This window comes from Podarcis muralis, chromosome 14 (genome assembly GCF_964188315.1).
Source record: "Podarcis muralis chromosome 14, rPodMur119.hap1.1, whole genome shotgun sequence".
Lineage (NCBI taxonomy): Eukaryota > Metazoa > Chordata > Lepidosauria > Squamata > Lacertidae > Podarcis > Podarcis muralis.
The window spans coordinates 8340582-8365629 of record NC_135668.1 but is presented as its reverse complement, the minus strand read 5'-3'; the positions used below and the strand labels follow the sequence as shown (position 1 = coordinate 8365629).

Sequence of the window (25048 nt, the reverse complement as noted above, 5' to 3'; positions counted from 1 at the left end):
GCTTTTTAGTAGATTACAGAGATGTGATATTGTTTTTAACATTAGTGACCATGTGATGATTTTAGCTTATGAATTTTATTGTTTGATGTTTTTATTTGTACATTGGGGTACTTTTATAGCTCTGTTTAGTGTACATAATGTCTTAATAATATAAATGTTTTAAGACTTTTTTTATCAATTCAGTATATTTTCTTTTAATTGTCAAATAATTCTGTGTACATTGCAGCAGCCTTTGGCTATGTGCAATAAAACTGACTGAGACTGAGATTACAGAGATGGAGATTTGTTGCTAGTTGTGCAGCCAAAGCATTTTCTTTGGAGACCTTTTTGTGTCATAAGCGACTAACATGTTGTAATAATATCAAATAATAATAATAATAATAATAATAATAATAATAATAATAATAAATTAAAAGTCTGCCATTTGCTCAAGGACTTGACCCCATTATCTCTAAACCTACCAATCTGCACAGCAACCCTTCCTTCCACACCATGTCCTATGCATTTGTTTGCACCATCAACAAGAACTGTCATATTGACCCAATTATACAGGGCTTTCTGTGCATCCCTTTCCAAATGCTCAATATTACTCAGTGTGTTTCGCCTTTTCCTCTAGCCCTTTTCAGTTTTTCGGCCCATGCTGCTCTCAATCAGCCACTGACCCTCTGTTAAGCATCGTCTCCACAATTTCCCTCGCAAGAGATGTTAAAAGCAACGGGGCCTCTATGAGTCAGAAGGGGAGCAGACTTTCCCAGCCATCCCTATCGGGGCGATTCTATTGCATGCCTCCAGCTCATTGGCAAGTCTCCCGACCACCAAGAAGTGTTATATAAACCAAGGGAAATGGTTTAGGAATCCAGTAGGCAAATGTTGTAGCTTTCCAATTCCCATACAGTAAAGTCTATCGTAGGCTCCCATCGCATGGGCTCCAAATCAGGCCTACCATCTTTGAATTGCTGCTAGAACCCCAGGAGGGTCACTTGTGCAGAAAGGACGACAAAAGAAGATGCACATTTCTATAAAAAATGGCATGTGCTGATTTTTATACATAGATGCAAGTTTAGGAACAATGGCCCACATTGAATGTGGTGCTAAGTATCTGTCCCATCAACACAATAATTTTTGCTTGTGCAATGGGACTTTCCTGCACTCTCTGCCTCTCTTCATGATTCCTCAACATGTTCTGGGGGTTCCCCCCGACCTTCCAGAGTAGATCTGGGGACGGGGCTGGGCCTGCATGGGGGAGGAGAGAAGGAAAGTCTCCTTGCAGAAGTGTAAATCCTTGCAGTGACAGGATGCCTACCGAGCGCTGCATTGGAAACAAGCCAATTGCTATCATTTAAACAGAAATGCAACACAGCTCACCCAGGTGGGGAAAACTGTGGCTATCTATGCACTATGCACTTAATGAATGACCTGGCTCCCATTTCATGATTAACCAAACTTCTGCATCATCACCTCTTTATTTGTATGCTGCCTTTCCACAATACATAATGCTCAAAGCGGTTTACAATAATGAGACCAATACACCACAAAAATCAGCAATACATCACAAAATCAACAGTTGCAAGAACTATGTTGTTATAACAGCCATCATAAAACAGCCGCATAAAGTAAACACAACAGCATATCAAAATGGAGCAACATGACACTACCTTGCAGAAGGGGGAAAATAAACAAGGGGATCTGAATGCAGTTTCACCTTGGCCCTGGTTCCCAGTGGCGTAGCGTGGGTTGTCAGCACCCGGGGCAAGGCAAGTAATTTGCGCCCCCTAACCCTTAGATTTGCGCCCCCTAACCTGTGGATTTGCGCCCCCTAACCCATGGATTTGCCCTAACCCCAGATGTTGCGCCCGGTGCGGCCGGCCCCCCCTGCACCCCCCATGCTACGCCACTGCTGGTTCCTGCTGCTGTCTGCTACAAATTAGCCAAAGGCTCAAGTTAGTCTGAGGGACACGGGTGGCGCTGTGGGTTAAACCACAAAGCCTAGGACTTGCCGATCAGAAGGTTCGGTGGTTCAAAACCCCATGATGGGGTGAGCTCCCGTTGCTTGGTCCCTGCTCCTGCCAACCTAGCAGTTAGAAAGCACGTCAAAGTGCAAGTAGATAAATAGGTACCACTCCGGCGGGAAGGTAAACGGCGTTTTTGTGTGCTGCTCTGGTTCGCCAGAAGCGGCTCAGTCCTGCTGGCCACATGACCCGGAAGCTGTACGCCGGCTCCCTCGGCCAATAAAGCGAGATGAGCGCCGCAACCCCAGAGTCAGCCACAACTGGACCTAATGGTCAGGGGTCCCTTTACCTTTACCTGTGAAGGAACACATGTGCTTGTATATCAGGAATCTGGCTCTGGGAGAGTGGTGGGAAAACAACACAGATGAACTAAAGTGAACGAACAGCCCATGTTCCATTTCCAGAACTGAATTTATAAACATCTTGACATTATAAGAGCAAAAGAGGAAAAGCATGGAGGAAAACTTCCTAGCACCAAGCCATTCATGGCAGCCATATAACTATAGTTTGTGCCAGGTCCTTAAAAAAAACCTGCCTGTGGCTGAGACTATGAATTAAATTCATGAGGAAGAAATGAGCTCCTTTAGAAGCATCTTGGATCTGAGTCATTCGCTGCTGACTGATTTCTGAGCGGAGGAGCAGGGAACGGAGGAAGCCCTGCAGACATGTTGAAGCTCATTTGTAAGCAGACCACATGATGCCCTGATTCAGCAGTAGCCACAGCCAGCCCAGAATCTCAGCTGGGTGGAGATGTTGAAGAGGCTGGAGGAGGCAGTGCCTTGTTCTTGCATGCCTCCTGTCTAATTTCAGATCCTACAAGGAGCAATTTATTCAGATCCCATAAGGACACTGACAGTAAATATCTTCTCCATCCTTTCGGTGCGCAAATTAAACCATGGTGTGGCTCAGAATTATGTGGCGAACTGTACCACTGATCTGCAGGAATTAAAACACTGAATACAATCATGATTTAGTAGGGTGGGGGCAGAAATCTGAATGTCTGAGACAGAATCAGAGTTTAGAAGTGCTGTGGGATGAAAAGTTTGGAAATACAGTGGTACCTCAGGTTAAGTACTTAATTCGTTCTGGAGGTCTGTTCTTAACTTGAAGCACCACTTTAGCTAATGGGGCCTCCTGCTGCCACTGCACGATTTCTGTTCTCATCCTGAAGCAAAGTTCTTAACCCGAGGTACTATTTCTGGGTTAGCGGAGTCTGTAACCTGAAGTGTATGTAACCTGAAGTGTATGTAACCCGAGGTACCACTGTATTAATCTATAAGAGTTGAATTCGGGAAGGTAGAATATGGGAAATTTGAATGTGCATGGATTACACCTTTGTGGCACTTTGGAAACTCTGTAATAAATCTAGTGAAGCCTTGAAATGTCCAAGAGTTTGCTAACCAGAACTTTAAAGGAAAAGGGCACAGAACAAATCTTTGTTATGTTATGAGGGGGGGAAAACTGCCCCTATTCCCTTATGAGGTACCCAAGAGCCCATATAGAGTCCTTTTGTAGGTTCTCTATTGTTAGGAGAAAATAACAGAGACCAACCAGAGAATATTGAGAAGCAAAGCAGCTAGTAAGCCTGATCTTTATTAAAGGTGTTGCAACAGGGTGCTCCCCTACACACAAAGGAGCGGGGGAGGGACCCAGGACAAAGGTCTGCAAGCCCTTATATAGACTTTGAAATTGCCCACCCTGTAGCTCAAGACCACCCCCCCAGATACATCATACCTACATCACAGAAGGGGTGTAGCCAAAGACTACCCCCTTAATACGTCACAGAAGGGGCGGACTACAACAGAAATCTGAGTGCGTTGTTGTTTTCTCCTGTCTGCTAAGTTACTTGATTAGATTACCTGGGCATCCTGGCCACTCTTTTGTTATGATAACTACTCAACTCCTGAATCCAGGTCACAGGTTCACCCTATTCATATCTTAAATGTGCCCCTGAGACAGAATTTGTGAGCAAAGAGATAATGGGAGGCTCCCCATTTCCTTCGATCTTGCAGAGAAATATTTGAGGTCAATTTGGAAGAGAGAAAATGGTTTCAGTACTTTTCTGTGGGTTTCAGACATGTGGTTTACATATTTGTATGTGTTTGCTTGGTACATTTATGAACATCTATTACAGTGGTACCTCGGGTCACATACGCTTCAGGTTACAGACTCCGCTAACCCAGAAATATTACCTCGGGTTAAGAACTTTGCTTCAGGATGAGAACAGAAATCACACAGCGGCAGCACGGCGGCAGCAGGAGGCCCCATTAGCTAAAGTGGTGCTTCAGGTTAAGAACAGTTTCAGGTTAAGAACGGACCTCCAGAACGAATTAAGTTCTTAACCCGAGGTACCACTGTGTGTATATATATATATATATAAGACCTTAAAATTCTTATAACAGTTATTTTGGTTTAAGTCTGTAGGTCATGACAGCAGATATTATGGGGGAAGTCTGGATTTAGTGGAGCAACAGATGGACTGACGTCAGAGACCACCTGGGAGCAGGACCTTTTGAAGGACCCTGGGAACATTACACCAGCTTTAAGTGGTCAGCCACTGAATGGGTGCTGGAGGATACAACTCAGAATCTCAGGGTGGTATTCGACGTTAGTCCTACTCAGAGCAGAGCCACTGACTAACTAAGCCACAAGTATAACTTAGCTGGCTACAACCCACAGTACTGACCAGCTGGCAACAGCCGCCTCTCAAAAAGCATGCTGATGCTTGATTGTATTTATTTCACTGTAATTAAAAACGTTTAGCAAAAGTATTGGCGTTTCTGGATGGCTGGTTCCATCACAGATCGATGTACAGTTAGGACGCAGAGAAAGGCAATCAACTGTGTGGTTCAGAAGCTGCTCAGTGACATAGATAGGCCCATGAGCTGCAATTGCTGCGCTGCCTACCCCTCCTGCTGCCTGTGTGAGAGGCCCTTCTTCCTCTGCCTTACCCCTATGTATGCATGCTTTGCATTAGCCCTCTGAATACCATGAATTGCATTTCCCCTCTGCATCCATGAATTTGTGAACATGTATGTAAGGGACGCGGGTGGCGCTGTGGGTTAAACCACAGAGCCTAGGACTTGCCGATCAGAAGGTTGGCGGTTCGAATCTCCGCAATGGGGTGAGCTCCTGTTACTCGGTCCCTGCTCCTGCCAACCTAGCAGTTCGAAAGCACACCAAAGTGCAAGTAGATAAATAGGTACCATTCCGGCGGGAAGATAAACGGTGTTTCCGTGTGCTGGTTCGCCAGAAGTGGCTTAGTCATGCTGGCCCCACATGACCCGGAACCTGTACGCCGGCTACCTCGGCCAATAAAGTGAGATGAGCAACCCCAGAGTCATCCGCGACTGGACCTAACAGTCAGGGGTCCCTTTACCTTTATGCATATTAAATAGTCAAATAATTGCTTTGCTTTGAGCTGAAGTGTGAAAAACAGTCCTTTTGTGCAAGACGAAGAATGGAAGCAGCAGTCAGGCCAATTTGCTTACCAAAAGTTCACTCTAAGGAGAATCCAAGCAGCAAATGCCTCATTCACTGGGCCCCCTCTCCCCTTTAACAGCTTCTTGACATACAAAAAAAACCAGGAGGTCAAGAATCCTGTGGCATGGAGGCGCAGTGATGAGAAAGAATACCTGTGAGAGCCAGTGTGGTGTAGTGGTTAAGAGCGGTAGTCTCGTAATCTGGGGAACCGGGTTCGCGTCTCCGCTCCTCCACATGCAGCTGCTGGGTGACCCTGGGCTAGTCACACTTCTTTGAAGTCTCTCAGCCCCACTCACCTCACAGAGTGTTTGTTGTGGGGGAGGAAGGGAAAGGAGAATGTGAGCCGCTTTGAGACTCCTTCAGGTAGTGATAAAGCGGGATATCAAATCCAAACTCCTCTTCTTCTGTTGAACTTCTGTCTGTCACAAACTGCCGATATGGGAAAATAGGGAGCTGTCTTAAAGGTAAAGGTACCCCTGCCCGTACGGGCCAGTCTTGACAGACACTGGGGTTGTGCGCCCATCTCACTCAAGAGGCCGGGGGCCAGCGCTGTCTGAAGACACTTCCGGGTCACGTGGCCAGCGTGACAAAGCTGCATCTGGCGAGCCAGCACAGCACACGGAACGCCGTTTACCTTCCCGCTGGTAAGCGGTCCCTATTTATCTACTTGCACCCGGGGGTGCTTTCAAACTGCTAGGTTGGCAGGCGCTGGGACCGAGCAGCGGGAGCGCACCCCGCCGTGGGGATTCGAACCGCCGACATTTCGATCGGCAAGCCCTAGGCGCTGAGGCTTTTACCCACAGCGCCACCTGCGTCCCTTAGGGAGCTGTCTTATGCTGATTCAAAACATCTAGCTCAGTACTGTCTGTTAACAATTCTCCAGGGTTTCGTGCAGGAGTCATTCCATACCTGGAGATGCTGGGGATCAAACCTGAAAGGTTCTACCCCGAGACAAGGGTTTGCCCAGAAAGATGTAGGAACCCTGCTAAAACAATGTGGCAACCTTACTGAGAAGCTCACAGGACTTCCCAAGATCCTTCTTTAATATCTAATCACAAGTAGCTTCAATTCAGTAATGCGCCTTTCCAGTACTGACTGAAAACTCCCTGTTTGCAAATTCAGCCTATTTCATTGCTTTTTGTGGCTGAGGGATTAGGGCTAAATTACCTCTTATTTGCTATAATGAGAAGAGAGAGAAAAATAGCAAGAAACCTGGGGAGCAGAAGGTAACAAAATGTGGGGCAATCAGGGGGCAATTCAGGTCTTATTGCACAGCAGCAAACAATCTGAATGTGCAAACAAAAATGCTATCAGTTTTCAAGGAAGAGTTCAGTTTAAAGCCCTCATAGCATCTTGCCTTTCCACTCTGGATAGGATGTTTTAAAGTAGAAAAAAGACTTCCTAAAAATAAGAACTGTGTGTGTGTGTGTGTGTTAGAGAACACATAAACACATAAAACAAGGGGATACAATGATTTAAGAAAGGGTCTGTATGAATTCCCTACAGTATAACTGTAAGTGAACCAAAGACAGCAATGGTGAATTCTGGGGAAATGGTCTAGGCTAGGGCAGTTTGGAGAGTAAATGTTCTCAGACTCAGTAAATGATTTTATATCATCTTAGATGGGCTATATGCAGTGCTTTTTTATGGGGGTACACAAAGATACACAGTACCAGCACATTTTCCCACTCCCCTAAAAAATGTTAAGTGTGGCACTCACTGTAACAACTTCATGGTGAATACTTGCAATTCCCCCACCCAAAAAAGCACTGGCTATACGCATAATTGAGGTGTAATACTTCCATTTGGAATGGTTTCCTTCCCCAGTGGAATGAGTCTCCAGACATGGCCCCATTTTATCTTCTCACATATCCCATTCCTGCTGTTTGAAAAAAAATATTATTTTACCCATATGTCCTTCTCACAAGTTCAGTCCTATCCTATCATGTATTCAAGTAAGTCTCTATGCACCACCTACTGCTGCATCCTGAAAGTGTCAAAAGTGAGCCTGTGAGGTACCATTCTGTTTGCACTAATGTATTTTGCCCCACTCTGTGAAATGAATTCTGATCCCTCTGAAGCCCATCCAGCAGAGGCCACCAGCTGGACAATAGACCTACTATAACAGGTCTCTGTCACCTAAAAACAAAGAAAGCCGAAAGCGTTAGGTTTTCTTCAGTGAACCTGTTATAGTGCTTGTGTGCAAACTGAACTGCTCCATAAATCAATTAAACTAAAACACAAGTATAATTACCATATTTTTCACTCTATAAGATGCACCAGACCATAACACGCACCTAGTTTCTGGAGGAGGAAAACAAGAAAAAAAAATATTCTGAATCCCAGAAGCCACAACAGCAAGAGGGATCACTGCGCAGCGATCCCTCTTGCTGTTCTGGTTTCTGGGATAGCTGTGCAGCCTGCATTCGCTCCATAAAACGTACACACATTTCCCCTTGCTTTTTAGGAGGGAAAAAGTGAGTCTTATAGAGCAAAAAATATGGTAACTAAAATCGCAATCCAGACCATGCTTACTTAGAAATAAGACCCATTGGTGTCAATCAGATTTACTCTTAGTAAGTGCACTGTACTGCAGTCTAAGAGTTGTATCCAAGTAAATTTTGCTCAGACCCACTGAAATTTAGAGATCTAATCTATTAATTTCAAGCAGGGAGGCACCTGGCTATGTTATAGTATTTGTGAGCTCTTCCCCATAGGCTCATTTGTGCTGCACTGTCTGCAGGTCTGCTCCTACAAAACAGATGGAGATCTTTTCAGGCAATCTCCTAGCAGGAGCTTTCTTTCAGTGCTGGTAAATATCTAGAAATGAGAGCAATTCCTGTTCAGCAGCCAACAGCAGGAAGATGCAGAAGTGGCTGTGAAGAATTGTACATCCACGTTCTTACAAGATACATTGTGAAGTGTCCAAATATATTTTCCCTGCCTGGAACATGAATGAGAAACACCGATGGGTGTTTATTGTTTGGTTGTTGTTTTTCCCTACATGGTTTCTGCAGACATTTGGAGAACTGGTGAGGATTAACTGACAAGAGAAAAAATCTTGAGAAAAGCAAGGAATCTAGAGGCTGACCATTCAGTAAAACCATCCTCAGTCTAAGTAATTTGGGCCACCTCAGCATCTTCACTGGTTATAGGCATAGGTGGGTAGCATATTTCAGGGAACAGATTCTGGGGAAACAATGAGAGTCAGCAAATGGTAATAAATTGTTCTTTTCTTCTTCGGAACTCCCTGCATATTGACATCTGCCAGGAGCCTTCACTGTACTCTTTTTGGTACCTGCTTAACACATTTTTGTTCAGGCAATCCTTTCAAGGCACATGGAAGTTACATGTTATTTCTTTATGCAAGAGTTGATTTTAATAATCTTCTAAATAGTTTTAATACCTGCTATTTGCTTGGTGTTTTTTTTAACTGCTCACTGTTTTTAATCATTTCCTCAACCCTTTCAGAGCTGTAATTCACTTTTAACCAAAACATGCATTTTTTTACGGGACCCATTTCTTAATCTTTTACCATGTATGTGCATGGAGACAAAGCTCCCACTGCAACCCAGCTTGGATCAGGCTGTGACCCACAAGCTGGTCCTGACCCACCCATTGAAGACCAGTCTTCTAGGGGGCTTCCAAACTATTGCTATTTTTTGTGGAATTCAGTCGCATTCCTGCAAATTGTGCAAGACCCCTCAAACAAATCAGGTTGAGTGAGTGTGCTGTTTCTGATAAGAAATTGAAGGGGACAAGCTGCAGTCTAGAGATTTAGAGACACAGAACTTAAACTGGGCTCTTTAAGCATCCTAGGGTGGCAGCTGGGTTAGTGTTAAGATTTTAAGATTCATAGATCCCTTTTTTGCAATTAACCAAAATTTCACAAAATAATGAGCAAGCTTAATATTTGGATTTATTTATTTTTTGTCTCATCTACCAAGGGTGGCAGCTGGGTTAGTGTTAAGATTTTAAGATTCATAGATCCCTTTTTTGCAATTAACCAAAATTTCACAAAATAATGAGCAAGCTTAATATTTGGATTTATTTATTTTTTGTCTCATCTACCAAAATGGTAGATGATGGTCCAGGAATCAGCGTGTTTTTACATGAGTAGAATGTGTCCTTTTATTTAAAATGCATCTCTGGGGTTATTTGTGGGAAGTTTTTAATGTGTGATATTTTAGTGTATTTTTGGTTTCTATGGAAGCCGTCCAGAGTGGCTGGGGAAACCCAGCCAGATGGGCGGGGTACAAATAATAAATAATAATAATAATAATAATAATAATAATAATAATAATTTGTGGGGCCTGCCTGGTGTTTTTACATGAGTAGAATGTGTGCTTTTATTTAAAAGGCACATCTGGGTTATTTGTGAGGCATAGGAATTCATTCATTTTATTTCCCCCCCAAAATATAGTCCAGCCCCCCACAAGGTCTGAGGGACAGTGGACTGGCCCCCTGCTGAAAAAGTCTGCTGACCCCTGGTCTAGATGGGATTACTGCATCATGCTTTATATGAGCCCACTTTTGAAAAATGTTTTAACAGTCTAGGTTTCCCCAAGATGCTTATTTTCTATTTACAGTTTACTTATTCTGTAGTAGGAATCATTCAGTCCTATGAGTCTCCACCCAGCCTACCTTTCCCCCTTGAATTTAAGAGTCCTGTAGGACCAGACCAAGAACCAACACCGAGCGTAGTCTCCACAATTGCACACACCTTCTTATTTGATGCACAATGATATTTATCTATTTAGCAAAGCTGTCCTGAACATGTCCTCACCTGCAGCTTGATGTGGCGAAGCTCAGGCACAGGGTTGCTGCTCACCCCAGTCAGGACCAGTCCTACCATTAGGCGGAGTGTGGCAATGGCTCAGATGTTGGCGATGACAAGGAGCCAGCAAGATGTTGGAAGACTGTGCCCCCTAAGCTACCCGGTTTCTCTCAGGTGCAAAATGCTGTCTGGTTGAAAGAACGATGTGAAGAAAGAGCCAATTGCCAATTCAGGCAGCTTCTATGCATGAAATTGGGGGGTGGGTGGGGGGAAAAGAGTCAGAATCTTACTCTTTGCCTCAAGTCTCTGTCAGATGCAGCTCCGCCCCACAAATCCAGATGCCAATTCGGTTTGTTGGAGCCCAGATCTCCTCCCAAGCGACCCCTCTTCCCAATAATTATAAGCCATTGAAAACACACAGACGTCTGCTTACAGGGTGGCGGACCGCAAAGCGGAGGGCAGGCAGTACCTCCGCCTGAATTTCCCAGTCGTGTATGCAAATACATTCACATGATCTCACGCCAATTTGCCATGGGCATCTGTGCAGAGAGCCCCGGATGAGGTCCGCGGGCGTTTCTGCGGCTGGCCATTCCTCTTTTATTCCTATTGCAGAGTTTTTCCTCCCACTAATTCCTCTGAATTCCGCAGAACGGTGAGAGAGGGGTTGGGGTGTTTATATATATATATATATATATAGGGGTTGGGGTGTTTTCAGAGGAATTAGTGGGAGGAAAATATATAGGAAAATATATTAGTGGGAGGAAAATATATAGGAAAATATATTAGTGGGAGGAAAATATATAGTTTCCAGAGGAATATAGTGGGAGGAAATATATATAAATATATCTATTTAAAGGCGGGAGGCGGGCAGAGGCTGCAGCCGCCGCCTCTGCACTTGCTCCAGAACCGGTTCCCTTCGCCTCGTCACGTGCCCCCCCCCTGGGAAAAAGCGGCGGGAGGCGGAGCTTCCGCGCCCTCGCCCCGCCCACACGCTTCCCTCCAGCCCTGCAGATTCCACCCTTCCGCCTCCTCGCGCGAGAAGTGGGGGCCCAAGTCTCGCGAGGCTCCGGCGCTGCGGTAGAAGGAGCTGCTCGGCTGCGCTGAGGCGAAAAGGGAGGGAAAAAGGCGGGCGAAGGCGACGGGAAGGACGGCGGAGAAGGAACCTCGCCCGGCGGCGTCGGCGGCGTCGGAGACTGAGCGAGCGGCTGCTGCTGCCTGAGCGCCCCCTCCCTCCACCCCCCCCGCTCTCGCGCTCCTTCATTCCTCCTCCTCCTCCTCCTCTCATTCTCTCTCTCTCTTCCCTCCCGCCCTTCCTCGCCCTCCTTCTCCTCAGCCGGCTTGCGGACCGGGATGCTGCTGCGGGGCTCCGGGCCGCTCCCCGCGGCTCTCTCCCTCCTCCTGGCCGCGGCGGGGAGCCTCTTTCCGACGCCGGCCGGCGCGCAGAACGGTGAGAGAGGGCGGCCGGGGCCTGTGAGGGGAGGGCGGGTGGGGGCGGGAGGCGAACCCGAGAGCGAAACCCGCCTGAGGCGGTGATTGACAGGTGGGGGGGGAGGGGGCGCCTTGGTCCCGCGGCGGGGGATGCCGCAAGGGGTGGGAGGTTGTCGCGCGGTGGGCGGGGCGTTTCAGGTGTGTGTGGGGGAGGAGCCTAGGGAGGGGGAGGGGAGGAGCACCACCCTGCGGGAGCTGGGTTCAAATGCTGGCTCAGCCCACTGGATTAACTTGATAGTGACCTTGGACCATTCTGGTGGTTCTGCATTAGCAGGGTAGTTTGTTAGCTTGGGGGGGACGGGAGGGCCGGCAAGCCTGGGTAGGGGGTTTTTCTGTAGACTGGGCAGTGGGGTGGGTGTGGAAGAGAAGGAGGGGGGTGAGCCTGAGATGACCAAAGGGACGTGGTTTCAAATTCTGCTGCAGGAAGGGACCCTCACCAGGTGACCTTGGATCAGACAAGCTCTATTGTTATAATTATTAATGCTGTTTACAGTGGATTATTATTATTATTTAAAAAAAAATACCGACTGCTAACTGTTGGAGGGGATACTTTATGGAAGGTGATATACAAATGCTTTAAGTTAAATATATGGATATAAAGAGCAGTTTTGTTCTATCTTGCAGAGTTTTTTGTAAGAATAATAAGGTAATTGCCTGAAGTGCATTAAGCGTGCTCAAGGACTGCTGATCATCAGTGTGGCAGAGTGGTTTGAATGTTGGCCTGTGACTACGCAGACCCTAGTTCAAATTTCCACCTTGCCGTATAGCTTCCTGACTGACCTTTAGCTGGACTGTGTCTCTCATCTGCAATATAAGGATAATAACTTAGAGGGCTGATGTGAGGATTAAAGGGGGGAGGCAGGGCAGTGTGTCCTGACCTAAGTTCATTGGAGCAGAGGGAAGGGGAAGAATAAAAATGATATAAACGAAAATGGCAGCTGAGAGAATATGAATTGTAGAAAGCTGTGAAGAGGGAAGCCTTGGGGTGGGTCAGGGAAGAGCGTGGAAGAAGAAAACCAAGGATCCAAAACATGTAGTCATGAGCTACTCCAGATGGCCAATGAAACTGCTGTTTCACAGTCTGGTGAACATGATAAGGTAGGGATTGAGGGGACTTGCAATAGGGTTTTGGCAGAGTATGTCAATACATGCTTAATGAGTGAGCACTTCATAACTCTCATACAGCCTTTTGTTTTCTCTCACCATGAGCTTTTCTTTTTGATAATTTGTCATAGTACCTAACGTATCAAGTTAGAAACAGAGGGCTGTTAAAATCCTTAGATACATCTAATTCTAAACCAAAAGGAGTCTGTAGGTGCAAGCTTTAGGTAGCCATTCCTCCCTCTTGGGGTGTGCCACTTTGAACAGTCTGTGCAGTTCTCCTGGTACATCTCTATCCACCTACTGCATCTTTGGTTTTCTTTAAATGATTTATAAAGCAATTGCTTTTTTTAGTTTCTTAGCAACTAAAGCGTTCTTTTGATAGGTCTGTGATGGAAACCCTGGATTTTTTTTTTCTTTCTAAAGAGTGCTGTAAGAAATCTAGCATTGTATATGTCTCCTCCTTGACATTGGTTTGCACCAAGTGCATAATGATTATTAGTGAAGCCAATAGAGCACAGGTTGATTAAAGGCAAGTTTAGCATACTTGAGAAGGCTCAGCAGGAACATGTATTTAGACATAAAATCCAGTATCATCTTTGCTCATCTTTGTGTACTTGTGGGGCAGTATTACATGATGAAAACAGATGTAAACTGTTTTATTGGTGTAGAAGCATAGGTTTTTTCCCTAGCTTGAAAATATATATTTGAATGGACAGTATCTTCTAATGTTGCACAATGGCTTTTTGGGTAGCTTTTTAAAGAAGTCAAATGACTCTGTGTATGAATATTTTTTGTCTTGCTATGTACAGCAGTTCAGTTACTGTGTTTTTCCTGTAATTTGGGCTGTTGGGTTTTAGCTTAGGTGAGTACGCAATTTCTGGACCTTGACTCAGACAATCTTGTTGAGAAAAAGTTGGCTAGCAAAAGGAAGTAAGAATGGAAGAGAAGCAATGCCTGAAAATCTGGACTAGGTTAGTGCAACCCCATTTAAGGTAGAAGAGAATTGTAGGGTTGGAGACATGGATTTGGAAATAAGTGTAGAAATGTCTCAGAAAATTAGTGGGAACTCGTTCCTTATATAACTTCACAGTTGTGTAATTTGGCTATATTCTACTTCTGTCAGACATGCTGCCTGACAATAAAGATCTGGAGATTTTTATGCTAGCTGTTGTCTGAAGTGTTCATCTTTTATGCTGTCTCTTTTGTTTAAGTGAAATGAGGTGAACAGTCTCTTCACATTTGAGTTAAATAATGAATGTGTCTGTAGGCTTTGAATAAAGTGATGGCATTTGACTTTGTTAGGATAAAATAGACTGGACCTCTGCAAACATTTGCTTTGTTATAGTGAGCAGATGCCTGCAGGAGAGGCAATATATTTCTTCATGGAAGGGGAATCAGGCTGAAGAAGCCCTGTGCCTGCATTCAAATGGCTGTAGCTGGACTTGAAAACCCCCTGTTGGCATGCACAGTTCATAAAGCACAAGTTTTGTATTTTTTGTGCTTGGAAGAGAAGAGAAGGGTTTCAAATTCTTTATTGCAGTGATTAGGATGGTTATTAAAAGTAAGAACGCACTCAGTTCCAAGAGTGGCTGTTCTGAAAGTTACCTTTCAGTCTTCAAAAAACATCCAACTGCTGAATAAGTCCTTGCCTTAATTAATATAAAGCTACCTGCCATTGTGAGCCTCTTAGTATTGCATACATTGGCACCTGTGATGTGTAGATTGGATGAATGTGGTGTGCCCTCCTCCTTTATTTTATTTATTTAAAGCAGGCTTCCTCAACCTCGACCCTCCAGATGTTTTGAGACTACAATTCCCATCATCCCTGACCACTGGTCTTGCTAGCTAGGGATCATGGGGGTTGTAGGCCAAAAACATCTGGGAGGGCTGAGAAAGCCTGGTTTAAAGTGTGTTTCCCTGGTTTTTAAGCCAAAAACTTTCCTGGAGTGAATTATAAAAATCAGTGGTAAGTTAGTCTCTGCCCTCAGGCTTTTTCCTTCAGTGGGTTGGGTTTTTCCTATATACCGTAACTGATGGCTATTTAGATTGCAGCTGGAAACTGCCCGAAGAACCTTGCTGACAGTAAAGCCACCATAATTTTCTCATGTACACACCCCTGTGAAAGTAGAATTGGAAGGCAGTAAAGACTTAGAGTGAACAGTAAAGCAAAATATTCATTTGGATCTTTCAGCTTGTGTTCTTGTGAGCCATATACAGCAAAGGTAAAATCCCCACTGAATATGGTGCAGGCAACCAAGTCGTAGAACAAATTGTAAACTTTAGAATACCCTTATCAGTTGGACTTAAATAACAGAACCAAGCACCGATTTGAACAGAAAATATAAGCTCTGTTTGCTTTCCCAATATTTTAAAAATGTCTACTTTAGGTATACTCTCCATTCTTCTTTGGGACAAGTCTTTGATGTAGACATGGTTTAGTTCGCATTTGCTAGTAGTTACTTTTAGGAAGGAAAAAGAAGCTACTATGGGCTGAGGGTGGCTCTGAGAGTAGAAGAGTGTAGGCTTTCCCCCTGTGCCTTGCAACCTGTGATACCACAACAATTTGCAGAAGAGGGGCTGCTGATACCGCACTGCACTCAAGTGTTGCTGATACAGGCAACCCCCAGTTTACATGGGTCTTGTGTTCTGGGTCATCACATGCTTTTGTGAAATCACCTGTAATTGAAAAAAACCTCTGTAAAAAACTGCAAACAACCTGCTTCTCTCATGTTCTGTCCTTTTAGTGGCATCCTTTAGGACATTTCCAGGTCACTGCAGGGTTCAGCACTCTGCATGGTGGTTAGGTGACACTGGTTTCTAGTAGACCTGCTCTGGCTCTTATAAAGCCTTGGATTTAGTCCTTTTACCTCACTGAGTGTCTCGTCACTGAGGTGAAGTCCAAGCTACTCTGCCCGTAGCTGTTTTCTTGCGGAACATTTGGTTTGCCCCTAGACTGCCAGCACTGATGGGGCAAGAGGCAATGATCTGGATGTCTCCTTGTTGAGGCAACCTTCCCATATGCTTTTGTAGTATCTATACTTTTTCATGCCAGTATCTCTGAATTGAAATGGACTATTAGACCCTCTCTTTGTGCATTAGTATTATAGTTAACGGTCACTATCAGATGCTGCTGTTTGTTTTTCTTTTTCCTATTATTAACAGTAATTGGAAGATTACAATGCTCATATTTTTGCCTTTGGTTGTTGCCATATTGAAATGAATTTAATTATTGTCTTTTGTTTCTAGCTGGAAAATAACCAATTGAATCATTTAAAAAATACAACAACAATCCTGTGCACACAACTTTTTATAACTCCTGAAGCTGGTGATGATTTTACCTATGCAGATATTATAATTACAGCATCGTATTTCTTTCCCCTAATGGATGACATGGGTGTGCTCTAGCCCCTATGCAGTTTAATCTTCATTTAAATAATCTCTAATAAAACTCTGCTTGAGAACACCACTTGTCCAGACTGGTCTGCTCAGAAATCTCTTTGTTACTACAGTACATGCCAGTGATACTGTATTATTCTCACTGGCTTGGACTTGACTCATTACTGAATTCTTCAAGGCAGAACATTTGTTAATCAGCTAAGTAAACTGATTAGAGGTTTTGATGATTAAGCAGTATATAAATTCTGTTAAATAAAACAAATAAAACAATAAATAAAACAAAAGAACTATAAAATGAAAGATTAATAAATAATACAAAGAACTATAAGAATTATAAATGGGCCCTGGTTTTCAGTCCACTCTATCCTGGTCACTTCAGATTCAAAATACTATATTGGGGTACCATGCATTCTATCAGCACTGTTTTAAGTTCTACTGTTCAAAATGAGATCAGAATATATCTTTGGTTTTGAAGGTGTACAAAGTCAAAGTAGACGGCAAAATTATGTACAGAGTTCAGCTTTGGATACTGGAGATGAATTCAGATACCACTTCTAACTAATGTATCTAAGCAGCATACAGTGAACTCAATACAGTATATGCAGTGCAAATAGGTTAAGATAAAGATCCCAGTTACAATATAAATAAATGTATTAACACCAGAAACAATGTGTGAAGAGATAAAAGTACAATTGTGGTTAAACCTTAATCAGAAAAGGCTTGTGTAAAAGGTTACTAATAGCAGAAGTCATTTTGTGGCTTATATGCATAGGGTGTTCCATAAAGGGAACTAGCCAGAAAAGGCCCTGTGCCCCTTTCCTGTCAACTGCTGCATTTGGTGTACCCAACAAAGATTCTCCAGCTGAATGTAGTGAATGGGCAGGGATGTGGGGGGAGAGGCAGTCTTTCCAATAACCACCTGCGACCAGTGTTAGAAACTGGGATAGAAAAGCTATTTGTCACATGGCTCCTGGAACCTATGTTATGGGCCCAAAAACTGAATGGCTAGTGGTCACCCCCTCCCATGCTGCAGCACTTTCTGTTCATTTTTTCATGTAGAATTTATTTGGTTCTTTTTGCTGTTTGTGGTATTTGGAGGGTTGTAACTAGCCATAGCAAAACAGGTCACACAGAGAGCACAGTGGGACTTAAATTTAGGCACGTATAGGACAGTAACACCCAATGAAATTCATGGTTGAGTGGCGATTTGAATACTGGTCTCCCAGGTCCTGGTCTTACAGACACACTAACCACACTGGCTTTCATTGGGAAGAACCTTTCTCTTTCAGTTTGCAAAGTCACTGCTTCTGTGATAGGTGGAGCTGCCTGTGAAGGACATTGTCTCATTCTATCCATTCATGCCCATGTAACATGATTATTTTCAAATTTCTCAAACTTGAAGCATGCATTTGTTCTTTGGAAGCAATATTGTGGATGTGGGTGGCGCTGTGGTCTAAACCACAGAGCCTCTTGGGCTTGTCGATCAGAAGGTTGGTGGTTCAAATCCGTGCAACAGGGTGAGCTCCCATTGCCCTTTCCCAGCCTCTGCCAACCTAGCAGTTCAAAAGCATGCTAGTGCAAGTAGATAAATAGGTACAACTGTGGTGGGAAGGTAAATGGCATTTCCATGTGCTCTGGCTTCCGTCATGGTGTTCTGTTGTGTCAGAAGCGGTTTATTCATGCTGGCCACATGACCTGGAAAGCTGTCTGTGGACAAACATTGACTCCCTCGGGCTAAAAAGAGATGAGTGCCGCACCCCATAGTTGCCTTTGACTGGACTTAGTTGTCCAGGGGTCCTTTTATTGTAACCTCCCAATATGAATCACTAGAACACTTTTGCAAGCTTTTTCAAAAGTTTGAGATCGTGTTTCAAAAATTAAAATATGCCATTAATAAGGCATTTATTTATTTAAAACATTTCTTTCCAGCTTCCCAAACAACCCTACAGCCGGTTTTGTTAAAATAAAATTCTTAACACATAATGCAAAGCAGGTAGGTGAGTTAGCTCAGTTATGCTGATTTTTTAAATTAAAAGATTCAGAATTATTGTCAGCATTTTTAAAAGCTCTGAGAATAACTGGAAGTAAAGAATTTTCCATAGTTCATTTTAAACTCCCCCCCCCCCCCAATGAGTTGGATATCACTCTCTACTATTTGATTGAGTGGTTGACAATATTTCAGAATGGTTGCACATCACAGGATACACAGGAGGGTACCTGGGGTCCATGTAAGAAAACTAATACCGCTCTGTGGTGCCAATGTAGTTGCTTCCAAACAGACTGTGCCAAAAACCACAATAGTTTGGCAGTGATTGTTGGAAGTGATAAACCTGAACTAGTAAGCATGATTTGCATTAACTATGTTTCGGCATGATTGAATTGACAAACTATAGTTATGGTTGTTGCTGTGACTCTAGATGCTTTGTTTGGAAGCTCAAATGTTACTTGCATTATGGAAGCTGCTTTCAGTCTCTTGCAAAGTGGCATGAAAATGTTGTAAACAAATTGTGCATTGATTCTCAGCCATGGCTAGTGTGAACTATGGCTTGCCATGGAATGAGCCACAGTGATAGGCTATCCAGAAAGCTGGGCAAAATGCTAATAAAGGCAACATGTGTATAAAATGATCACAACAGACTGGTGAAGAGTAAGAACTAAATTTGCAAAAAGTGAAGGCTCAGTGGAATATAACTGATCTATAAATATCTTTTAGGTAACAGCACAAATTAAGGAAGGGAATTACTTTGTCTCAGAAGTTGGTAGGATTGGAAAGGAGCAGGATTGAAAGAAAAGCAAAATATGATTTAAGATGAACACCAAAGTTCAATTCTCTACTTCTCCAATACTGAAACCCAAAAGTTGGATCTCTTAAAAAAGAGAAGGAAAGGGGAGGGGAGCTACCATGAAGGGTGTGACACAAAGGTCAAAATCAAATCAACTGTAAAGAAGAAATAATGCAGCTTCTGTCTGCAGGAAAGGAGGGAAGGCGCCAAGAGTCACACAATACGGAAGACAGACCCATTACAATTGCTTACACTTTGATGGAGGAGTCTCACTTGTCATAAATACAAGATAATAGTACTGGAATACAAAGCCCTACATGGCTTGGGACCCAGGTGTTTAAAAGAGTACTTTCCCCAATACCAGCCAACTCAGACCTACACTGGGCTTCTTTGGGAGGAAGGAAGGATATAAATGGAGACATAGCCATCATCATCATTTTTAATTCCTCAAAGGAAAAAAAGAGGCGCAGGGTAAGGTGAGCACTGCTGGGTCTGACCTAGAGTTCCATCCAGCTTTTCTTCTCCCTACCACCACACAGAGCACCTTCTGCTTTTGCCAGGTTTAGCTTATCTCCAGGTAGGGCTGAGAAAGACCCATGCTTGAGACCCTGGAGACAGTATTGTCTGTCAGTGAAAGCAATACTGAGTTTTGATAGGGACCTGTAGCCTGACTCAGTGTAAGGTAACTTCTTTTGTTCAGAACTAGTGCAAGTCTCTCATGCTGTTTCTGGCCAAAGACCTATGTGTTGCATAGAGGGGGCATGTGTACTGCTGAGTTGGGGCTATTGCCTCTGGTGATTTGATTTGCAAGGGCCGGAATCTATGAAGTCTTAGCATTCTTTTTGAACTCTTCCTATGTCTTTAACAGCCGTCATGACTTAATTTTGTAAGTGTGTAGCAGTAGGTTAGGGCTTTGTTTTCAGATTTCAAAATGATGCTTCAGCTTGGCAGTGTTTCTGCCACATTCAATGGGAGGATGTTCTTGCTGCCAAACTGCGAGCATTGCTTCCTGCCACGTGCTGGGCTTTCCTCAATCTCTATCCTGATGCTGACTGGGCTGCTTAATTGTCACTTACAGTGCTCACATTAAAAACGTTACTGGATGCTCTTGGAGAAGTTCAGTTTAGCCTTCTGTGCTTCACTAGAATTAAAATATGAAAAAGGAATAAAAGCAGTCTATGTAGACAAGAATGAAAATGAACCCAGATTCCCCCAACCATATTCATTGTTATTTTTAATTATTTGAACCGATTGCCTTGAGTGTTAACAGCTTCCAACAACCTGTAAGTCCATATGACAAGTTTCTGCTAGCCCTTTAGTCCACAGCACCCCATCCCACACAATTCAGAAGAGCCTTCTCCCTTATGCTCTGTAGAGGCTTTTACAGGTGGCTTCAGTGGGCAAGAGAAGATGGGAAACTTTCCTTCTGTGAACTTGCTAAAGTTAACTAACTTTTAAGATCCAAGCTTATTGATGCTAGAATGTTGCTGTTTCATTTCTGTGTGCTGGCATAGAAATATCATTTTGGAGACTGATATTTACTCTTTCTTCTCATTGGTCAGGCATGGCTTGACAGAGTCCTGGAGATTGTGGTATTAATGCATGCATATAAACTGTTTTTAAACAATACTCACTTCTGATTTAAGGAGTTGCACTTCAGCCATATAAGTTGCATAAGTATTTATGAAATGTATTAGAAGTAGTTGAACTGGTTCCTAAATCATATGCAAAGGTTAGTACTTGAGCTGGAACCCAAGAGATGAAAAATACATTTGTGTTTATATTTAGGCTATGTATATTTTAGCAGCTTCTTCAGAACTGAATGGAAATGGCTCAGCATGATAGGAAAGCAGCACAGGCATGTATTATGTTTCTGCAGCATTAATGGTATCCAGAAAAGCTCTCAGTAAGATGATACCTTTTTGTCACATTATAAATTTATTAAGAAGACATAATGTGACCCAGTTCATGACTAGCTAGGTAGAAATTGAGAACTGAACCACATTATGTTTTAATGTTGGGATTTATATTCACATTGGAGGACCTTTCATCCTTTTCTTCTGCTTATAAATACAAATTTTAAACAAATTACTCAAACTTCTGCTGAATTTATTAAAACCCCAGCATAATGTTTAATTTTTAATAAGTCAGAATGCCAGCCATGGTTCTTGCATGAATGTGTATGTTTGGCAAGTGACTAAATTGTACAGTACTGCAGTGTTCCTTTCCATTAGAAGATAAACAAATCTAAACTTCTATCAAGAAAAATACAGAGGTTGATGTCTTTAAAGTGATCCAGACTTACTTAACAAGGAGTTTTTGACATACTGTCTCGAGTTACCTTGGAGTGCGCCTCTGGGGGTGAAGTCAAACCGCTGTGTTAGCAGGGCCAAAGTGATCACCCCGAGTGGCAAGCCTGGGCTGTATGTACGGAGGTCCTGGGCTGCCTCTCTCACTCTCACTGATGTAGTCCAGAGGAAAGCAGAGTAATACGTTTGGTGCCAGCTTGGCTACAGGAGTTGCAAAGAGTAGGTTTCCTAATATATGCCTATATTTTAAAGTCTGGAGACTGGGGGAAACAATCTGAAATACCCAGTCCATAGGCTTGGTATTCTAATATCAAACAGAGTAAGACTATGGGAAACGGAACATATAACTGTTGCTACATAATAGTGTGTGTCTGTGGTTTTGTTGGCAGGATAGCTGCTGGAATGTGGATGTCTCATTTTTGGTACGCTTCAAAGAGAACTAGGCAAGCGCTAAGTTTCAGAGCTGCTGGGAACAAGCCGATTCAAAGAGGGAGGAGATGGGTAGCATCTCAGTTCACAATATGCCTTCAGGCTGCAGGTTGGGTGTTGAGGCACAGGCTCATGGCACAAATAGGCATGTGCTAATTTGTAAGTATAGATGCTATTATAGGCTGATTTTCAGGGAGAAATCCACCCCGTGAATAACATTTTTTCATGAGTTTAAAAAAGAGAAGTAAGAGGAAGGAGATAAATGGCCCAGTGCAAAAAACCTGAGCCCCTGGGGCCATCCACTGACAACACCCCTGCTTCCAGGGAATCAAAAATGTTGCAGAATTAGAGGGCTCCTCTTACTTGTTGAAATGTGCTGGACAATAGTGACTCGCCCAAGGTTAGCCAGTGAGTTTCATGTTTAAGTAGACATACGAATTGTTAATACTTGTTGTGGTGTCATATCCAGTAAAAAAAAATTGTGAATAGTATCTCACTGGTTCTCTAGTTTTGCATGTTTTCTGGTATTAGCTATTGTTTTGTAGAATGATAGCATTTTCTCTGTCTTTAAAGACAACTTTATTATACTGCAGGAAGTTGGCAACAAACAATGTTCAGGTTTTGCCAAGCCGAGGAACAAGACTAGCATGGATGTGCAGGAATATGGAAGCAGGTCACAGGGTGCCAGAGGGCAGATAGATATTTGACCCACCCCAGCACATTCCTTTGTAAAAATGGCCATCTGACAAAACCAACTCTTATAAGGGCTATGTAGTTCCTGCACAAACATATGTATAACAGTTCTCTTGAGCTTGACAATCCAGTTTATGAGCCTGTTTGAATAAAAGGAGTGTAACGTGATATTTGGATTTTATTTTATGGATTTTATTTTTGTCAAAACAACTTTACATCGTATATGTGAGGAATAATGAGGGTTTCAGTTTTTTCCCATGTGCGTAGCACTGAGTGGAGTTGACCCTGGTTGTAACTGTTAGTAACTGGTTCTTTAGGACTTGATAACTGATACAGAGCTCTAATAAGTCTCTTTACATAGTTTGTGTGATCAGCAGTCTTCCCTAGAAATCTGTGTATGGAGAATACCTTTTAAATCTCTACTTTTACCAAAATTGTTTAAAGGAAACTGAGTATCATGAATAATGACCAAGACTTTCAGAGAGCTTGTCTAATATATACAATTACATAGAGTTCATAAATTAAAAACATTGTAGCATGACAACTTGTGTAATCTTTTTTAGATAGGTTCTGTGGAACAATAGCTTTTAAATAAATGTAATATTATATTCTTTGTACTGGTAGGATTGCAACTTAGAATATCTGGCTGTTGGCCATTGCAGGAAATTTAGGTCACTTTATATCTCTGAATTCCTGATACATCATGTTGAGGTCAAAGCAGAGTCATAGCAGAGCATTTCTTATGATGGACAGCTTTTCCTAATACCTGCGTTTAAACCCGAAAGTTTTAATAAGAGAATGTATTTGTGTTCAACAAAAGCAATTGTTATTGAAGTATTATTTTATATGCCCCGCTAGCCATTTGTTAGGCATTTTAGAAAGTAAAGAGAAAATGTGTGCATTTTCCAGATGCAGTATTTTATTCCAATCCAGTTTATTCTCATAGACAGTAAAATTGTTAAAACCTGATGGCTCATCTGCCGAGAGCTTAGCTTTTTGCAAGGTTGCAAACAAAATAAAAGCTTTCTGCAAGCTGTAAGCTCTGTCTCTTTTCTTCTAAAAGTCATGTAATAGCTGCTATTGCAGATGAGCATGTCTTTCTTTGTTTTTCTTTTCTTTTCTGCAATTCATTTGCTTTATTCTTTATAAGATCTGTTTTCTGCTGGTCTGTCACTACATTTCTGCTGCCCCTCCCTCTAGCTGGGTTTGTCAAGTCGCCCATGTCAGAAACTAAACTCACGGGGGACGCCTTTGAGCTGTACTGTGACGTGGTTGGGAATCCCACTCCAGAGATCCAGTGGTGGTATGCTGAAGTCAACCGGGCTGAATCTTTCAAACAGCTATGGGATGGTGCTCGAAAGCGCCGTGTCACCATTAACACTGCCTACGGGGTGAATGGCGTGAGCGTGCTGAGAATTACTCGCCTTATCTTGGAAGACTCTGGGACTTATGAGTGCAGGGCGAGCAACGATCCCAGAAGGAATGACTTGAGGCAAAATCCTGCCATAACGTGGATACGAGCCCAGGCTACCATAAGCGTCCTTCAGAGTGAGTTCAGCACCCTACAGTGGTAGTACTGTAGTATCTAGAGGCAGTCAAGTGACCCTTACCCCTCCTGTGACCCTGGTATAACCCACCCATTGTCTTTGTCACATTTTTTGGTTTTGAACCCAAAACTATTCCTCTGGTTGTAGTGCTTTACTGTGTTTGCCACCTTCTTACTGTGTCTCCTCCTTCCTAGGATCAAAGGACTGGGGAGAATCTCTGGAACTGTCTTCTAGTTCCTCTGTGAAAACAAGCCCAGTATTGGATTGTTTGTTACCTCCCTTTTACTTTCTATATTAGGCTTCCTGCTATCCTAATGCTGGCTTCTTCATTGAGTGCCTTTCTACTTTGTGTTGTTCCCTGATCTAACCATTTCTAACCATTTTTTTTCTTTTGTTGGGATCTCGTGGAATGCCTTTCTTTTTCACATGATTTTGAGTTCATAGACTTCTGTATAAATCCTTCCCATTTGAATTCTGTTATATGTGAAAGCCTGGATTTTCCCTTCAAGTCACAGCACTTTACTTTTATAAATAGCATATATGTATATGCCCAGACCTCTCAAAAGTTGGTCCTTTGATTACTGATGCAGATGCTTTTGCCCCAGGATATAAAAGTGAGTCATTACTTATCATGTAGAAGTGGTAGCCAAGAATCTCCCCTTTCTCATGCTTGTAGCATGCGTTAAGCATCTTTACATGGAAAGCTGAATGACAGGTAACAAATGACAGGTACAAATGACAGGTAAATCAATTAGACAATGCTATAAAGTAAGCAGGAATAGAACTGACACATACACATTTCGTTTGCAGTGTTAAGCTACCATTGAGCTCTCCATCTTGTAACAAATTATATATTTTGATAGAAATTTATGCTGAATTTTTACTCAGTCAGATTGTTTTAAAATATTATTTACCTCCCTCTAAGAATTGCTGCTGTGTCCCAAGGCATCACATCCTGGGCTTCCATTTTGGTTTTCTATTGCAGCTTAGATGACACATACTCATGAGACTCTACACTTGGAGGGAGTGC

At 43.0% G+C, this 25048-nt stretch overlaps 1 protein-coding gene across 2 annotated transcripts in view; it reads left to right on the top strand.

Annotated features, from left to right (window-relative positions):
- The first annotated feature begins 11309 nt into the window (after positions 1-11309).
- The window catches only part of NPTN (neuroplastin), a 45000-nt gene continuing 31261 nt past the window's right edge, over positions 11310-25048 (top strand). Inside the window, exons 1-2 of one of the 2 annotated variants that reach the window (XM_028707020.2) lie at positions 11310-11716; positions 23672-24019. In XM_028707020.2, coding sequence (XP_028562853.1) covers positions 11620-11716; positions 23672-24019 — 445 coding nt within the window. In that variant the 5' untranslated portion in view covers positions 11310-11619. The remainder of the gene's footprint in view (positions 11717-23671; positions 24020-25048) is intronic. The other variant, XM_028707022.2, reaches the window with a different exon arrangement.